This window comes from Lynx rufus, unplaced genomic scaffold (genome assembly GCF_022079265.1).
Source record: "Lynx rufus isolate CCGP_SWC_20201006 ecotype Redwood Valley unplaced genomic scaffold, mLynRuf1.p SCAF_6, whole genome shotgun sequence".
NCBI lineage: Eukaryota > Metazoa > Chordata > Mammalia > Carnivora > Felidae > Lynx > Lynx rufus.
The window spans coordinates 30,767,871-30,785,852 of NW_025814878.1; the positions used below are offsets into that span (position 1 = coordinate 30,767,871).

General features: G+C 35.3%; 1 protein-coding gene across 1 annotated transcript in view; it reads left to right on the forward strand.

Moving 5' to 3' along the window:
• Positions 1-17,982, forward strand: part of THEMIS (thymocyte selection associated) — a 174,724-nt gene that overhangs the window by 27,160 nt on the left and 129,582 nt on the right. Inside the window, exon 2 of the mRNA XM_047101917.1 lies at positions 15,007-15,165. Coding sequence (XP_046957873.1) covers positions 15,007-15,165 — 159 coding nt within the window. The remainder of the gene's footprint in view (positions 1-15,006; positions 15,166-17,982) is intronic.

Below are 17,982 nucleotides of genomic sequence, written 5' to 3' on the forward strand. Positions count from 1 at the left end.
TGGTGAAAGTTGTGATTTTTCACTAGACATCTGACATCAGATGGGGAGGGGATAGGGCACCTCAGTATTCCTGGGTGAGGGTGAAAGTCCAGACTCTTTCTACCTGGTTTCCCTGACAGGGGGTGGGAGCTTATTACCAGCTCACAAAGGTGTTAAGTCCCATCTCAACTCTGCCTTTTTTGATACCACCCCAGTAATGGGTGGATGAGTGTCTAATTACACTCATCAACAGTGGGATTCTAAAGTCTCCACTCATCCTTTCCTGCTATACAACCAAATTCCTTTATGTGATAAAGTGGTAATGTTAAAAGGTTTTCTTACTAGGCTGTTCCTTTCCTTACTCTTTAGCTAGAGAGAACAGGATTTGTTGGTGGTTTCGTTTTTTTTGTACCCATTGGCATTTCTAGGCTGCCAGCTTCTTCACCTTCAAGACTGGGATATATGAAGTTAGGAACATTTATGTCTAATTCATCTTCCCAGAAGCAGAAGTCCCAGCTGAAAGTTTTTAATAAGTCCTCACTGTAACCTTGAGATTAGTATGCCTGATACTTAATAAATGTTTATTGAATGGTTTAATAAGTAAATATAGTATGGATGTACTATTCATAGAGCCCAGCAGCCCAGTCCCTTTCTCCTAGTATCATGCAATTTTCTTTCATAGTAATTATCATTTTGTAATTATATATTTTTATGATTATTTGATTAACATCTTTTATTTCAATATATTTAAGTCTTCATGAAGTTGAGCCCATATGCCATTTGCTCACCATTATATCAGTAGTACTTAACATAGTTCTTTTGTTTGGCACATTGCATGCATTCAGTTAATTTGTTGAATAGATTAAAATATGAAAAAAAAAGAATAATTTGATAAGCACGCAAAGCGTCATTCAGGGTGCCTTTCGGAATGGCTGTAGGGCTGTAACCTTGCCTGGTATAACAGTTACTTCTCAGCCAACTTCCATATGAAAGAAAGCACTTATTTTTTTCACTGGGAGTGTTCCTAGACCATTCCTCCCAACTCTTTTAATTATGTCAGACACGTATACATAATAGGAATACTTATTTGACACATGGGGTACATAGATAAGGCAACCTACAGCCAGAGGCTACCCGCCAAAACCACCAGTCATTCCAGAACCACCTCAGGTGGTTACTTCAAGGAATGGGGAGTCCAGTATGTCGGTACCCTTGTAACCTATTTGTGGCATACCAGGTTTCATTGGTACAGGTTGGGAATAAAGTTCATTGCCATTCTCAAGTTTCTGTTTTCTCTTCCATAAACTTCTCTTTCTTAGAGTGATTGACAAAGAAAATTTCTTCTTCTTCTTCTTCTTCTTCTTCTTCTTCTTCTTCTTCTTTATTCAGGGAAAACCCCACCCTCATCCATAAGAGCCCACTTATCTATCATCTTGACCAAGAAAATCACACTAGCTTACAATACTATAACATTATACTAATTTATTTGGTCTTACCATCATATGCAGTAATAATGATGACATCAATGATGGCTAATATTTATTAAGTGCTAAATAGATACCAGGTGCTGGTCCATATGCTTTTAAAAATTATCTTCTTTGGGACGCCTGGGTGGCTCAGTCAGTTAAACATCCGACTTCAGCTCAGGTCATGATCTCGCGGTCTGTGAATTCGAGCGCCACGTCGGGCTCTGGGCTGACAGCTCAGAGCCTGGAGCCTGCTTCAGATTCTGTGTCTCCCTCTCTCTCTGTCCCTCCCTTGCTCATGCTCTGTCTCAAAAAGAAAAAAAGAAAAAATTTTAAAAAACATTAAAAATTATCTTGTTTGATCCTCAAAGTAACTATTTAAAGTAATATTAATATTCTCATTTTAAAGTTAAGGAAACTGAGGTACTATCTCCATTTTACAGATGATGATATTGCCTGAGTCATACATCTATTAAATTCAGATCCTGGATTTGAACCTGACCCTAGAGTGGCACTCTTATCTGTGATTTTTACCTAGTTAAATGCCTAAGAATGAATGGATAGAGGAATTTTATGCATGCATTGGTGCCTGTGTGTGTGTGGGTTTGATAATTGTATCTCTTCGGCAGAGATAAAGATCAGCCCTGAAATTCCATCCTGCAGTCTTCCTCAACAACAGACCTCCTGGCTTTGGTATTTCAAAGAAAACTATATGTCCCCCACCCCTGCGATGTAAGATTTACAGACACAGTGCAGCTTAATTTAAATCATGAAATATACATACCTTTCCCTCACCTTTTGGATGAGAGTCTGTTAATTGTCCTCCTAACTGTATCTATTCTCTCTTTCTTTTGTAGTAATGGTTTCAGCTGTTACCACAGCTACCCAGCTAAAGATGATACTACACAGCTCGCCTGAAGCTTATCTGGGCAGCTTGATTAAGTTTTGGCCAGTGTGTTGTGAACGTATTTGATGTGTGAAATTTCTATTGTATGCCACTAAAACAAAAGAAATGTTTCCTCTTCTTCTCCATCTCTCTTTCTCATCTTTGTCGCGAACTGAAATTTGGACATGATCATAGGAGCAGGAGCAGACATCTTAGAACATAACACAAAGTCTCATGTTGAGGAAATGAGAGGTTACAAAAAAGCTGGAACCAATACAGATATCATATAAACCCTGACAAGTTACCAGTAAATTGTTACTTAAGAAAGAAATAGATATTTGTTTGTTTGTTAAACAACTGTTGTTTTACGATTTGTTTCAGCAGCTGAATTGAGCTTCTTGGGTTGGGTTCATAACCATTCATTATTTTGTTTCTCAGTGTAGAGAAAGAGTTTTGGCTCAAAGATATCAATTAATATTACAGAGAAATCATTTGGCTAAACACAGCTGCCTTCAAGTCAGTGGTTGACTCAGAGATTTTCCCAGAACAACAACGGTTTATATAACTAAAGGAGCTTTTCGTGTTTTTTCTGCCCAAAAGAAAGGAACAGTCTTCTGAAAAAAGTAGTCAAATTTTCTATTCTACAGTATAGTAACCCTCCTCCCCTTTTTTCTTGGCTACGTTCAGTTCTATTAAATATCAAAAAACTTTATTAGGCTTAGCCAATGCTAAGTGTCTACTAGTTTACTTGTTTTCTTTCTTTACCATTTGTGTGTGCCTTCAATTTCCAGTTACCTAGAATGTAAACTTCCCAAAGAAAAATAATCTTTTGTTTTTGTTTGGCAGGGTTGGTTGACTTTTTGTATTTTTAGTTTCTGGTATTGTGTTCTGAATTGTGTAGGATCTCGGTAGATGATATTTAGTGATTATAAGATTGAGTACTGGAAATTCTTTAAATATTATACCTTTTAGCTCAATTAGATATGAAACTTTCACTGTTTTCAAAACTTCATAGAATTATGAGGACGGTGAGCTCTTTAAACTGAGTGATTTAACATGTAGAATGAACTTTGGAATTTTATTATGTTTTATAATTTCTCAATCTCTTTCGAACATAAAATTAAAAAACACTTACCATTCTTAAAAATGATATTGAAATTCTATCTGTTGCAGACTTGTTTTAATGGGAAAAAGTTTATAAGAAAAATTATTTGATCTGCAAAAATAAATTATATTATTAAGTCACATAACTATACAACGATTTTAATCAGTGTTTATTTTAAAATATTTACAAATAAGCAAAGGGGAAGAATAGAGAGAGAAACAAATCAAGACACAGACTCTTAATTATATAGAACAAACTGATGGTTAGCAGAGTGGAGGAGGGTGGGGGGAATGGGTCAAATAGGTTGATGGAAATTAAGGAGTGCACTTGTCAAGATGAGCACCGGGTGATGTATGGAAGTATTGAACTACTACATTGTACTTGTGAAACTAATATAATGCTGTAGGTTAACTAACTGGAATTAAAATAAAAATTAAAAAAATTATTCACTGAATAAAACTATAAACTATAGACATTTTGCATAGGTGCCTTATAATAAATATTACACATGATAGAAGAACTTGAGTACATTTAATATATTTTGAGGACAATACAAATCTTTAATCTTCTCTTTACGTATCAATTATTTTTTTAAAAAATTCTTCAGTAAATCAGAAAACAGGGAAGGGAAAACAGGCAAACAAAGAAACAGACAAAAACAGAAAAGGAAATCTGCAGTATAAACCCTATACAACACTTTACAAATGTAAGGGTAGTGAGTTTCAACATTTTACATTTCCACCCAAGTGTAGACATTGAATATTCTGTTTATCACATTGTCAATGCACTTTTGGGAATCAAGGGTCCCACTCTGTTACAAACAAGTAGACATATTGAAAAGAGAATGCAAACCCTGTGCAACTAATGTAAGACTGATAGAGTAAAATTTTTCACAAAGATAAAAACATCACTCCCATATAAACATAAAATGAACACATGAAAGATTTTATTAAACTCACTAAATCAGAGAACCAGTGAGAAATTAAACCCATGCCAAGCATACACATACATGCATGCAAAAATACAGTCAGAAATGCTGAAATAAATTTTCCAGTATTCAAACCTGATTATCATCCTTGAATATGCAATGTTTAGGGTTATCTTTTGTACAAGGCACAGGTCAATTGTATGTATAATGGAAAAATCTATTTTTATTTCAATGGTAAATAATCATTTGTATTGCTAAGTATCATTTATATCTCTATCAATTTTCTGTAAGTCAATGTAATCATATTCAAAGCTGCATATCTCTATAGAATCAGACAGTTTCTAAAGAGTCTGCTAGATGATATTCGGCTCTCCACTAAAAACACAGCTGTTATTTGTTTTTGCTCTTTACAAGTCTTGGACAACTTCTGACAAGCTTCAACAAAATCTTGACACATGGTGTATACTAAAGGGTTAACTCAGCAGACTTTGGATGTTCAAACTCTGCACAATCTAAAGAAAGGATTGGCCTTTGACTGACTCCTTTTGAATATCTTGCCTGATACGAGTGTATACTTTGGAACTTGGGCCACCCTAGATAGCTTATGTTCATGATGTGACTTATGGTAAATGTCAGTTCTTCTATGTCTGGGGTTCTGGGCCATGCTGTATTAGTTTGACCTCTGAGGGGGTTGCTAAACATTGAGTAATTAAGGTCAGTCATATGGGCACTCCACACCTATGTAACTCACCTCTAATGTAATCCCTGGACACCAAGGCTCAAGTGAACTTCCCTGGTTGACAATACTTTATATATGTTGTCATCCACCATTGCTGGTAGAATTACATTCTGTTCATGTGACTTCAGTGGGAAAGGACAACTGGAACCTTGTCTCCTGCTGGTCTGTATCATTTCTTCATAATAAGCTATGAGTGTAAGCATAACAGCTCTTCTGAATTCTGTGAGTCCTTCTGGTAAATCATCAAACCTGAGGGTGGACATTCAGGCAGCTATTGAAGGAAGCCTTTAAAAGACAGAAGTGAGGAGCTGAGAAACTAAGCTTGTTTTTTCATGTTAATTTAGTGTTTATTAGAATGGTCATTTGTCCCAGACCGTAGTCACAGATTCCTGGAGTTGATCATAGAGGACAATGGGAGGGCTACTTACGGCAGCCTCTGTGCCTCTCCCCTACTAATCTTCTTCGAGATGACTCTCCATTGAGCTCACCTCTCTCCTTCCCAGCTGGCCTCCCAAAAGATAGTCTGGGATTCCTCTATTCTCTTTACAAACTAACTTTGGAGTATAATTTCTATGACCTTCCTCTTTAGGACCTGGCTTTTACTTCTCTCAGTAAGAAACAGCTCTTATAAATCAAAAGCTTTGATTTACAAAACTAATTTTTTCCTGACATGGCACAAAGAACAAATTTTGGGAGTAAAAAATACCATATTGGTTTTTTTCGTCTTTGCAAATACAAAAAATACTAATTCTTTTGCAAGTGGACAGGCAATTCCTTTGTGTCATGCACTGAGTGCCCCCCGCCCATCTACAATCTACTGTATGATAATATTCCATTATTAGATTCTTACATTCACATAAAAAGATTTTGACAGTTGTGAAAAAAACAGTTTCCCCTTCTAATAAAGTCTATTTTTTCAGGATTATTATCTCCCCAAGTATTGACAAATTCTTTGAATCTCAGAACTAAATAATGACTAAAGCTCTCTCCTTGACTGGGAAAATAAACTTCATGTCTTGGCTTTAATGGTGGGAGAAATGCAGAAGAAGAATCCAGTTACTGATGAAATATTATTTCCTTAAACTTACTACTTAGCCTTAGGACATTTTTACTTTATCTTCTATAAAAATTACTTTGACTCACTGGATGGCAGAGCCAAATATTGCTAGTGTGAAATGGCTGCCTTATTCCTCATTCAAAGATTTTTAGTTTCATGGCAAGAAACATTTGAGGGGCGCCCAGGTGGCTTAGTTGGTTAAATGTCCACCTAGATTTCGGCTCAGGTCATGATCTCTCAGTTCATGAGTTCTAGCCCGGTGCTGGACTCTGCGCTGAGTTCAGAGCCTGCTTGGGATTCTCTTTCTCTCTGCCCCTCCCCCGCTCATGCTCGCTCACACCCTCTCTCTCTCTCAATAAATAAACTTGAAGAAGTAGTAGTAGTAGTAGTAGTAGTAGTAGTAGAAGAAGAAAAAGAAGAAAGCCCTCCTCAGTAGGCACTATTAACCCTCCCTGAAACACTCAAGGGCACACTTTTTGAGAAGCATGATACCATGTTATACATCTCAGAGAATGCGATTCACATTCATGTAAGTTGCACTATAAATAGTTTTATAATGGGGCAACCTATGCTGTAAGGAGTGGCCCTGAACATATTTCAGTTGTTTGACGGATTGATTTGTTAGAAAGGGTAACTGTGACAGCTATCTTCAAACATTTTAAGGCTGCCATCAAGAAGAATTAAATGGTTGTTTTCTGTATGATTCCAATGGCTAAAAATAGTTCTAATGTGTATATCCTATAGGAACACATATTGCACTTAATAAAATGTGGAGGTTCTTAACAGTGAGAATTGCTCAAAAGTGGAGTAATTTACTTTGAAATAATTGGAATCAATCACTGAAAGTGTTCAAATATAGTTTGGACAACTGCTTGGGAGATATGCTGTATAGAGACTCAGTCATTGTAATAATGTAGGTAGGATTAGATGGTATTTAAGCTCCTGTTTGACACTGAAACCTAATGATTCAAGAGATCATTAGAATTAACAGCACTGTGCTTAGAGATGTAAATGAAATTGAAACTCATCCTATGGCTGCCATCCAGCTATATGAAGTTGTGATTGTTATCAAGTTAAGTGTTTTATGCCTCAATTCAGAGAGATGGCCTGGAAAAAAATGGTAGATTCTGGGGGTCCATATTCTTCTGCCAGATTTCTTATAACTAAGCCTTTGGGAGTAAATTAGCTCAATATGAGGATTAAAAATGTTTAAAAATATAAATAAATAAATAAATAAATAAATAAATAAATATCAGCCAAGGGGGCTTAAAACAGGATAAGTCATAGTGCAGGACTGGGCTGGAAATATTTCATACCTGGCATGCCACCTTCAGTTGATGGATGGTCACCTGGAACTTCATGTTAAAGTTGATTATTAGGCCTGGTTGGGATTCAGCTGGACATGTGCCATTGGGATTAGTGCTGGGAGAGGAAAATGGTAGAATATAGTCTAGATATTTGTCATCTCTCTCATGCAGAATACTTGGCACTCTAGTTAGAACTCACGGAATTCATCTCCTAGGGGACTTCACCTGCTCATGGCTTTGGATCTTAGCTGTGTAGGTCCAAAAACTCAAAGAATCCAGGGTCAATTAGGTTCAAGCATTGCCTTGTACAATCAGAGGAGTATAATGTACAAATTAGAATGCCAATGTAATAATTTTCAATTAGAACTATTACTGTCAAGTTGATTAAAATTCCTGTGTTTTTTAGCCAGGGCACTCAGGCTGCTGGTGACATTGAGATAGATGAGTTAATAATACCAGCTAAGACTTAGTGTATTCGTTTAAAACTTTCCTTTTCCCAGTGTGTTCAGATTTCACTCTAACTTTCTAACTTCCTGAGACTGTATCCTGGTTCCCTTCATTGACTTTGGTCATACATGTGTACTTAATGGTTTAGAATCAACTGGCTGTGGTGAAGGACCAATTTCTCTTGTTTTCCCAGTCCATTATGGGCTGGTACTTATTACAATAAAATGCAATATAAATGAATTATTATAAAAATAAAATTAAAAAACAAAGACATACAAAATACAGGCATATCTTTTATTATTTAATTCGGTGAGCACAAAATAGCTTCAAAATTCTTACAAAAGTTTCTAAAACTTTATTCTCAATTTCTCAACCATATTTCATAGGCAGAATACTTAATGAAGTCTTCAATGCTAATGAACTTAAGGAAAATTTATAATACAGTAGAGCTTAATTTTTATGCATTGAATGAACACATTACAGTGCATTGGAGCCCATGTATAATCTATTCAATCAGCATATTTATATTCATTAAATGAGATGAAGAGAACAGGTTTATTATTTTAAATGGCTTAGAAGTCTATAGTACCTTTATTTAATATTTAGGGTATAAAACATAAGCAATTATATTAAAGTATGTAAAATGTACTTGAAACCAAGGTCTTCCTACAATAATAAACCAATTTCCAGTGCAACATTGTTCATATAAAAAATTATAATACTATTTATGATATTTTGAGGGTTAAAACTTGGGTAAAATGTGGGGAATATTTGATCAGTAGTAGTGTAAGAAGATATAGAACCACTGACTTGTTTCATCATCATAGGAAAATGTTTCATAGATGTGTAGGAGAGATGGATATTCATTTCATACATACACATCCCAAATCCTTTTGCTCTGATAATTGTTAACACAAAGAACCACAATGATTACTATTAAGATTTGCAAACTCATTATAGATTTATTGAACCTATTTAATTGGTTCTGCCATGAAACATCAAGTTTTTAGCTAACATAGAAAACTATGAATTTTTGTTCTTTAGCCACTAAAACTTAGTTATTTAAATGTTACACACATCACATAGAGTGGTTAAAAAGTGGGTATTTTCTGGTTTCTGGCCTCACTACTATTTTAATCTGCTATATTGGTTCTCAGACTTCAACCTTTCCAACCTATTGTGGCCTTCATTGCTTTTCTGTGTTAATACTTTTTCTTTCAGCCAAATTTTTAACTTCTAGTTAGTTAACATATAGTGCAATATTGGTTTCGGGAGTAGCATTTAGTAATTCATCACTTACTTATAACACTTATCATAACAACTGCCCTCCATAATACCCATCACCCATTTAGCCCATACCCCACCCACCTCCCTCCATCAACCTTGAGTTTATTCTATATCATTAAAAGCCTCTTATGTTTTTTCTCTTTTTTTTTGTTCCCATATGTTCATCTGTTTTGTTTCCCAAATTACACATATGAGTGAAATCATACGGTATTTGTCATTCTCCAGCTGACTTATTTCACTTACCATAATACACTTTAGCTCCATACACACTGTTGCAAATGGCAAGATTTCATTCTTTTTGATGGCTGGGTAATATTCCATTTTAATGTATACCACATCTTCATTATCCATTCATCAATCAATGGACACTTGGGCTCCTTCTGTAGTTTGGCTCCCTGTTTATACTTCTAGAGACTCACCAATATTCACTACAGTTTCTAGCATATTCCTGTCATTAACCTTGAACTTCCTGGATAACACTTACATGCCCATCTCACAAGAAGAACCCCATATTTATAGAGATGAGACATTATACCTTAATTTTTCTTAGCGTGGCCATCATTTTTCTTACTACCTGATGCCAAAGTTTTACCCTCTTTATGTTGATATTTTGGCAGTAGGGTAAGAGAGTCTGTATGACCTTTCGAGATCATTTCCTATCAGTGTTCAAATTTATATACATTTCTGTGGTATATCCAGTGTCAACTGGTAGTATCCAACCCTAGTAAAGCTGCAAGCTTGTTGTTTCATGCCTACTTATTTCCACGCTGTGTTCCAATATGATGTTCATCTATCTATTTTTAGGCATATTCTTCATATAGTGGGAATAACTTTGTCTCTGCTTTACAGGGGATGGAGATGGTCTTTTTATGGAAGACTGGCCATGTAAATGTCTGTTACAGCCATAGGCCACTTCAAGCTTTAAGCCTATGGTACACTATCTAGAGTTTCATTTAGAAAATTGAATTTATCACTACAATGAATGCCTTAACCACCAAGTACGGCATTGCTAATAAAATTTTTTCATACTTACATGTTTCCTTTGTGGGAAAGCTTCTTCTTGGTAATTTGCACTATTCTTAAGCAAAGAAAAAATATTCACACCTGTTTATGACAAGTAAAAACACATCTTCACTGGCAATCCCAATCTGACAAGGCTCTATATACACTGTCATACAATACCAATCAAACTTTGCAGATGTAATTTTTTAACTCTACACTTGTCTCAGATTGTTTCATGAGCACCACCCTCAGGTTCAGCAATATAAAGATGGTAAACTTAATGGTAAAATAGGAAACTTAACGAGTAAGAGATTCATATTGTAGAATTACCCATCTATGCCTTGTCTGGTTAATCTCACATATGCTTGTACATTTGATATTAAATATGTCAAATGATATGCTGGTTAATCATTCTTTCTACTATATTCACAATAATTTGTTGTCATTTTACAGTAAAGCTAAGTTATATATAATTTAACATTCACCAAGGATCTACTAAGTGTCAAAAACTGTGTTACTAGTTGTGTTTAATGTGAGGGTAGGTATAAATATAGTTAAGAGTTATCACTTCTCTAGGAACTCATGATAAATTCTAAAACATACATAATATCAGTGGGTAGAAGATAATATCCCAATAGCAGGCTGTGATAATAATCGCATAAGGGCTGTGATAATAATCACATAAGGGCTATAATGGAGATACATGCAAACTGCTTTAGAGCACAGAGGAGAGAATAATTCTCACCTAGGTGTAAGAATCAAGAAAGACTTTGAAGAAGATGATGAATATGAGCTGAATCTTTAGGTTTTGTTGAATTTTGAAAGGCTGATGAGGTAAAGGGGTGAGTGAGTGACCTGGTAGGGCAGGGGAAGGAATTAGGGAATGGAGAGAATGGGTACCTCTTGAGTAAAGGGAAAATAGCCTCTAAACAATGTAAGTTTCCTTCTCTCTGATTGCCACATGCTTTTAACTTTGTATACGAAATGGAAGAAAATCTATTGAACCAATTGTTTTGGCTGTTCCAATGTGATCATAGCATTGCTTATATGGATTGTCAAATAAGGGATGAGCTCATAAAAGGATATTAATGTGTCGTTTTTATTGAGCAAAGTAGCATTACAGAGAAGGTGATTTCAAAGGCACATGGCTCTTTCATTACAGCCTTCAGGGGCAATGTTTGATCACTGAAAACAGGCTGCTTTGTTCCAGCTTCCTCTGATGTTTGGCATTATCCTGAATACATATGCTCTGACTTGGAAAGAATCAGTCTATAAAGATTTAATAGATTCGAGATTTGCATATTCAAAATATATGTCATGGTTAAAATGAAATGAAAACTATTTTAATATCTACATCTGTATTATACATAAACACATAGTTCAGGCATATCTCAGCAAATTTTTAAAAGGCAATTACATATGTTATATGTGCTCATTCTGAGATTATGAAAGTTGGCTATTTTAAAAATTAACCATTTTACATTTTCACTGAGGAAAAATATATTTTAGGAGACATTACGTTGATGGTAATAGAGTACGGGAACCCTTCAAGTTTCAGGGATTTGTGATTTGCCATACGTTCTTGCTACCTTTCATGGACATAACTTTTTAGTGTTTTGTGTCAGCAACCACTTTCTTTATTAAAAATGAATTAACGGCATTCTTGGTTAGAGAAAATTGAAAGTCACAAATATTTAAAGGTAAATATAAAAGATTAGTATTTGCATGAGGCTCTTTTCCTTGTATGACTGAAAGAAGTGACTTTTTTTTTTTTTTTCAAAAGGAGAGATTCTTGGAAAGAGACCTGAAGAGTCAAAACCTTTTTGTGTGGTGACTAATACTCTTAGAATTTTCTCCTCGTAGAATTCTCTGGCTTCTAGTCCTGTGAACTGATATATAATCTCGCATAAATTCATCTTTTAATTTTGAATTCCAGTGGAACCTTTGAGAAGGCAGTCTGATATACATTACATCTACAATTAGACACTCATCGCATCGATATTAAGCCTAACGGACTTCAGCTTATGTTCTATTTCATGTGACAAAGAAAAATCTTACCATGTCACTTCCTGACTAAAAATCTTTCTTTTTCCCTGTCCCCATTTACAATGTCCTCCAGCTCAGTGTCACTGAATGCTTTTGTATGGCATGTCCTTCCCTTTCTGGTTAATTTGAAACAGTCTCAGAACAGAACTTTTTTTAGTTATACATTTGTGGCCTAGATCACAGCTTCCCAAACATTAATGTATTTATGTGTCATCTGGAGATCTTGTTAAAGATGCAGATTCTGATTCAGCAGTTCTGGGGTCAGGCCAAGAATCTAACAAGCTCCCAGGTGATACAGTAGACCACACTTTGGATAGCAAGCCCCTAGATACATATGACCTCTCATCAAATTGATATCAGATCCTGGACCCAGATAACTGAAAATTAAGATTCTCTGACTTTGAGGTTGCATTAGACTTTGACTTCTTGGTTTATTGGTAATGTCATAAAGATGCTGCATGATCTGGACTTCCTTTTCTTTTCTAGTCTTCTTTCTTACCCTTCCTTACTTTAGATTTGAGACATTAACAAACTACTTACAATTTCCAGAATGTATCAAACTCTTTCACATCTCAGTGCCTTTTCAAATACTGTCTCTCCAACATCTTCTGTTGTTTCCTTTAAAGCTCAGCTTAGCTGTTGTCTCCTCCAGGAATCCTTCCCTAATCTCTTTACCTTGTAATTGCTTAATTAAATGCTTCCCATATTCTCCCACAATGTGCTCTATTTTCTATGTTAAAACTTTCTGATAACATGTTGTAGTGTGTGCTTACTTGTCTATTTGCTTCAAGGCAGTGCTTTTTGGGAGGAAGAGGTTATGCATTTTATCTCTGATACCTACCACTAATCACAATGCCTGACACATAGTAGGTTTTCATTAAAGTTTACTGAATGAATGAGGAAGAGTGGTGGATGTGTTGTAGTTATGCAATAATATAATGCAACATTTTCTTTCATGAGGTTTGAATGGAGAGTAATACAAACTAAAGTCATAAAAAGGTAAGTACAGAATGAGATAATACTGAAGATATAACATGTTAGTATATGATTAAGTGCCAAATGAGGATCATAAAAAAATAGCTGTTCTGAGTTCATTGGAGGAAAATGTCACTATATATTTGGTATTGTTTTTTTTAAATATTCCAATTGTTCCACAAAAGATTTGAGGCAGCTAACAAACTATGTTTGGGAGTTAATGAACGTTGTGAACACATACATAGTAAGGGAATAGTATGAGAAAAAAGGGGAGTTATGAAAGTACATACTCAGGACTTGAGCAGATATACTAGCATATTTGCAAAAATGGTCCTCATTAAATACTGAACAGTAAGGATGGTGTGCTGGACTTGCATTTCCACTTTCTACCTTGGAGGCTGACTTCTGTGGCGGCATCAGCAGCTTCCTTGTCCTCTGGCTTCTGGCTGACTTTGGCCAAAGAAGGGTACCCTGGCAGAGGATCAGACGGAGGGAGAAGAGTGAGGTCAGGATATTTATTTTCTTGCGTTGCCCAGAACTGTCTGTGCCTCTGTGTAAATTGCCCCTTTGTTAAAATCTCCTTAAATTATTCTAATTCGCGTGTGCCCCCCTGCTCCCTGTTGACATTCTGTTACAGTGGCAGAGTTGTTTAATGCTAGATTGGAAGCCACTCTTAATAACTTTTAGGATAACCAATGATACTACAAAAATGTTTTCGGTGCCTGCTATATATCAGTAAGATTCTATGAGGAGGGGATTCAATAAAGAAGAATTCAGAAAGCAAACCAACCAACCTGAAGTCTTGTACTCATATTGTTCACATTTTAGTATGGTAAAGAGGATATAAATCATATTGGAGGTAGGGAAAAATTGATATGTTTAAATCCCCACAGTTCTGTAATTTTTTTTTTACATCAGCCTTTCATTTACTGTTCAGGTGTAAAGTAATAATACCTCAGAGATGTAGTTTTCGAGTTGTTTCCCTTTTTACTTGGGGTAGATTATCCAGACCTTTTTGCCTCTTCTCTTTCCTGTCGTTCATGTTCTGGTTATTTCACTGCTCGCTCTCCTTCCATCAGGAGATAAAAGGAAAATAAATGGATGGAAAGCTTAACTTTAGTATCTATGATAAAAGGTTTATTAGGAAAGAGACTGAAATTCTGAACTACAGTGAAGCTCTTCAGTTTATCTGGGCTGGTCTGCCCCCTATTGCCATTAAGATATCAAGAGATGTTTCCAGCTTGTCAAAAATCAAGAGATTAGATGGACAAAAAATCTTATATTCACAAGGATGAAGAGAAACAGGTTTAATAAGTAGATAGGATGCTCTTAATATAAGGCCCTGTTGTGCAGACCTTCTATCTTTGGATCTTGGACTGTAATACAACCTTGTTTGTAATACATACTTAGATCATTGTTGACTCACAGGAGCTTAATTCTGTGACCCAGCAAAAATAGATCATAAATCCCAGCGAGGGAAGACATGTTTGTAGTTTGACCTTGGAATGATGAGCTAAAGGTGCTGAGGAAACCATAAATCTAATTTACAATAATAACAAAAATAAGGTTGTTTATGCTTTGCCCAGTGCATGAAGTGAAAATCTAATATTTTTCTTGGTACATGCTGTACATTTTGCCAAGCTTGATTAAATTCCTATTTAGTAAGTAGGTAGCTAGGAGAGGAACTGAATAAAAACACTTTAGATGAGGCTTTAGACTCTTGCTTTGTTCTTCCTTATTTCTTTTTTTTTTAAAGCTGTTTCAACTCTCCCTTTTTTTTAGGTTCCATTTATGAAATGTTTGGAAATGAATGCTGTTTATCAACAGGAGAAGTAATTAAAATTATTGGTCTCAAAACTAAGAAGATCATAGCTGAAATTTGTGAGCACATTGAGGGTTGTGAACGTCCGCAACCATTTGAGCTGCCTATGAATTTTCCAGGTACAGTAAATTGCAATGATTTCATATTTGTAAAACTATTGTTAATAGATGAATACATCTATACAATTGAAAACAATACAAAGTGGTAGCTTTTGTTTTTTTTTTCACTCTAGGGAAGTGGGTGAAAAAATTAGAATTATTTTTTTTTCCATACAGTGTTATATGAGTTTCAGATGTACAATATAGTGACTCAGCAGTTCCATACATTACTCAGGGCTCATCTTGATAAGTGTGCTCTTAATCCCTCTGTTTAATCCAGTCTCCCACCCACCTCCCCTATGGTAACCATAGGTTATTCTCTGTAGTAAGAGTCTTTTTTTTTTTAATTTGTGTCTTTTTTCTTTGTTTCATTTGTTTTGATTTTGAAATTCCATGTATGAGTGAAGTCATGGTATTTGTCTTTCTTTGACTTATTTCACTTAGCATTATACTCTCTAGATCCATTCATGTTGTTGCAAATGGTAAGATTTCATCCTTTATTAGGGCTGAAAATATTCATCCATAATATTATTCCATTATTCCAATATTCATAATAATGAATAATAGTCTATTATATATGTAACTTACTCTAGATATATTTTATATTCCCATAATATCTTGGTCACCAATAACATGTACCTTATTGGATAGTCATTGATGATTTTCTTGAATTTTTTTTTCATTATTTTAGAGAAAGAGAGAGGAAGGGGCGAGGGGGAGAGAGAGAGAGAATCTTAAGCAGACTCCATGCTTAGCATGGAGCTCGACTTGGGGCTCAGTCCTACATCCCTGGTATCATGATCTGAGCTGAAATCAAGAGTCGGATGCTCAACCAGCTAAGCCACCCAGGTGCCCCTGTTGATGATTTTCTTATTTGCCTTATTCTCTAGACCAGGGGTTGGCAAAAGTTTTTTTTTTTTTATAAGAAAACAGATGGTAAATATTTTAGACTTTGCCACCAGATGGTCTCCCTCACAACTATTGCACTCTGATCCTGTAACATGAAAGAAGCTATAGGTGATACATAAACCAATGGACATGCTGTGGTCCAATAAAAAATATATTTATAAAAACAGATGTCCAGCAGAGTTTGGCCTGTGAACTGTAGTTTGCTGAATGCTCCTCTAGACTAAAACTTCAGGACAGATAAAATATCACATATATGACTTTGTATATCTAGTACCAAGCACATTTCCAGCAGTTGTTTATTGAATGCATGAATGAATGAATAAATGATGAGCTGAGGAGAGAAATCTAGTAAACATTTGCAATATGATGTGATTCATGGTGTGATTGAAATATGCCTGGATTCCACGAGAGTCTTGATAAGGAACATCTAGCTCCTGTTGGCCATGTTTCAACATGGATTTTGAAGTCATTATATCTGAATTCTAGTTCTGCCACTTGTTAGCTGTATAACCTTGCCAAGTTATTTACCCTCTTCTCATGAAAAATGGGAATAATAATTCTATCTCCTAGTGTTTGAGGGAAGATTAAATTTTGAAATATATTTAAAGTGCTTAGAATGATATTTGTCATATAGCAAGGGCTATAAAAATGTGTCAGCTTTTATTACCATTATTATTACTATCATCAGTGGAGTGAAGTTTTTCAGAGCATTTGAAAGAATATTATACTTGGGCTCTGATTTGAAAACTGAAAATAATCAGCCATATGGGGAGAAGATTCTTCCGCGTTCTCCAGTATCTTCTTCCTTTCAACTGAAATCTTACCCATCGTTCAGTTCTATTTACTCCTTCCTACCCCCATCCTTTATAACAATGGTCCTCTAACTTGGCTGCACATTGCAATCACCTAGGGAGATTTAAAATATTCTGATGCTCAGGCCACTTCCTGAGATATTCTGATAGTCTGTAGTGAAGTCTGGTTACCAGAGTTTCCTAAAGCTACCAGTTTCCTAAAGCTACCTAATAATGAGCAGTTAAGGTTGCCAACCATTGCTTTATAAGAAGTTTTTCCTAAGTATTCTAATTGGATGTAATAATTTCCTTTTTGAATCACTTTACTCTTTCTTGCCTTAATCATTGCATTTATCACATTTTGAATGTAATTGAAATTATCTGTGTGCTTGTCTTATGAGAACCAACTGCTTCGTAGATTACAACATTGCTGACAACAGAATCTGAATCTCTTTATTGGTATAATCCCCACAGTGTTTAGGAGAAGATGTATATAATAAATATTTAGTAAGTTATAGTGACTTTCTAGTAGAAAGATTGTTTCTTATTAGAGTAGTGAAAACACCTAATTTTGGGGAATATATATATTTTATATATTATTATTTATTATATTTAAATGTAATATTTATGATAGGTAATTAGCTTACATGATTATAGAGATTGGCAAATCCAATATCTACAGAGCTGATTTCCCACAAAATCACTTACCTTTTGATTAAGAGTTTAATTTGGGGAGTTGCTATTTAGAATATCTTTTTGAGTTTTCAGTTTATATGATAGGCTTGCATCAACTGAGCAACAATTAAAAATATTTACCTACAGGGGCGCAGGGGTAGCTCAGTCAGTTAAGCATCAGACTTCAGCTCAGGTCATGATCTCATGGTTCATGGGTTCAAGCCCCACGTTGTGCCCATGTACTAACAGCTCGGAGCCTGCAACCTGCTTCAAATTCTGTGTCTCCCTCTCTTTTGCCCCTCCCCCACTCACTCTCTGTCTGTCTGTCTCTCTCAAAAATAAATGTTAAAATTTTTTTTTTAAGTTTCTAAAAAATATTTATTTAAAAAACTAGCTTTAATGTTAACAATAAGGGCTAAAATGGAAAGGTAAAGTGATTGGTGATGATATACTTTCTTTTAAA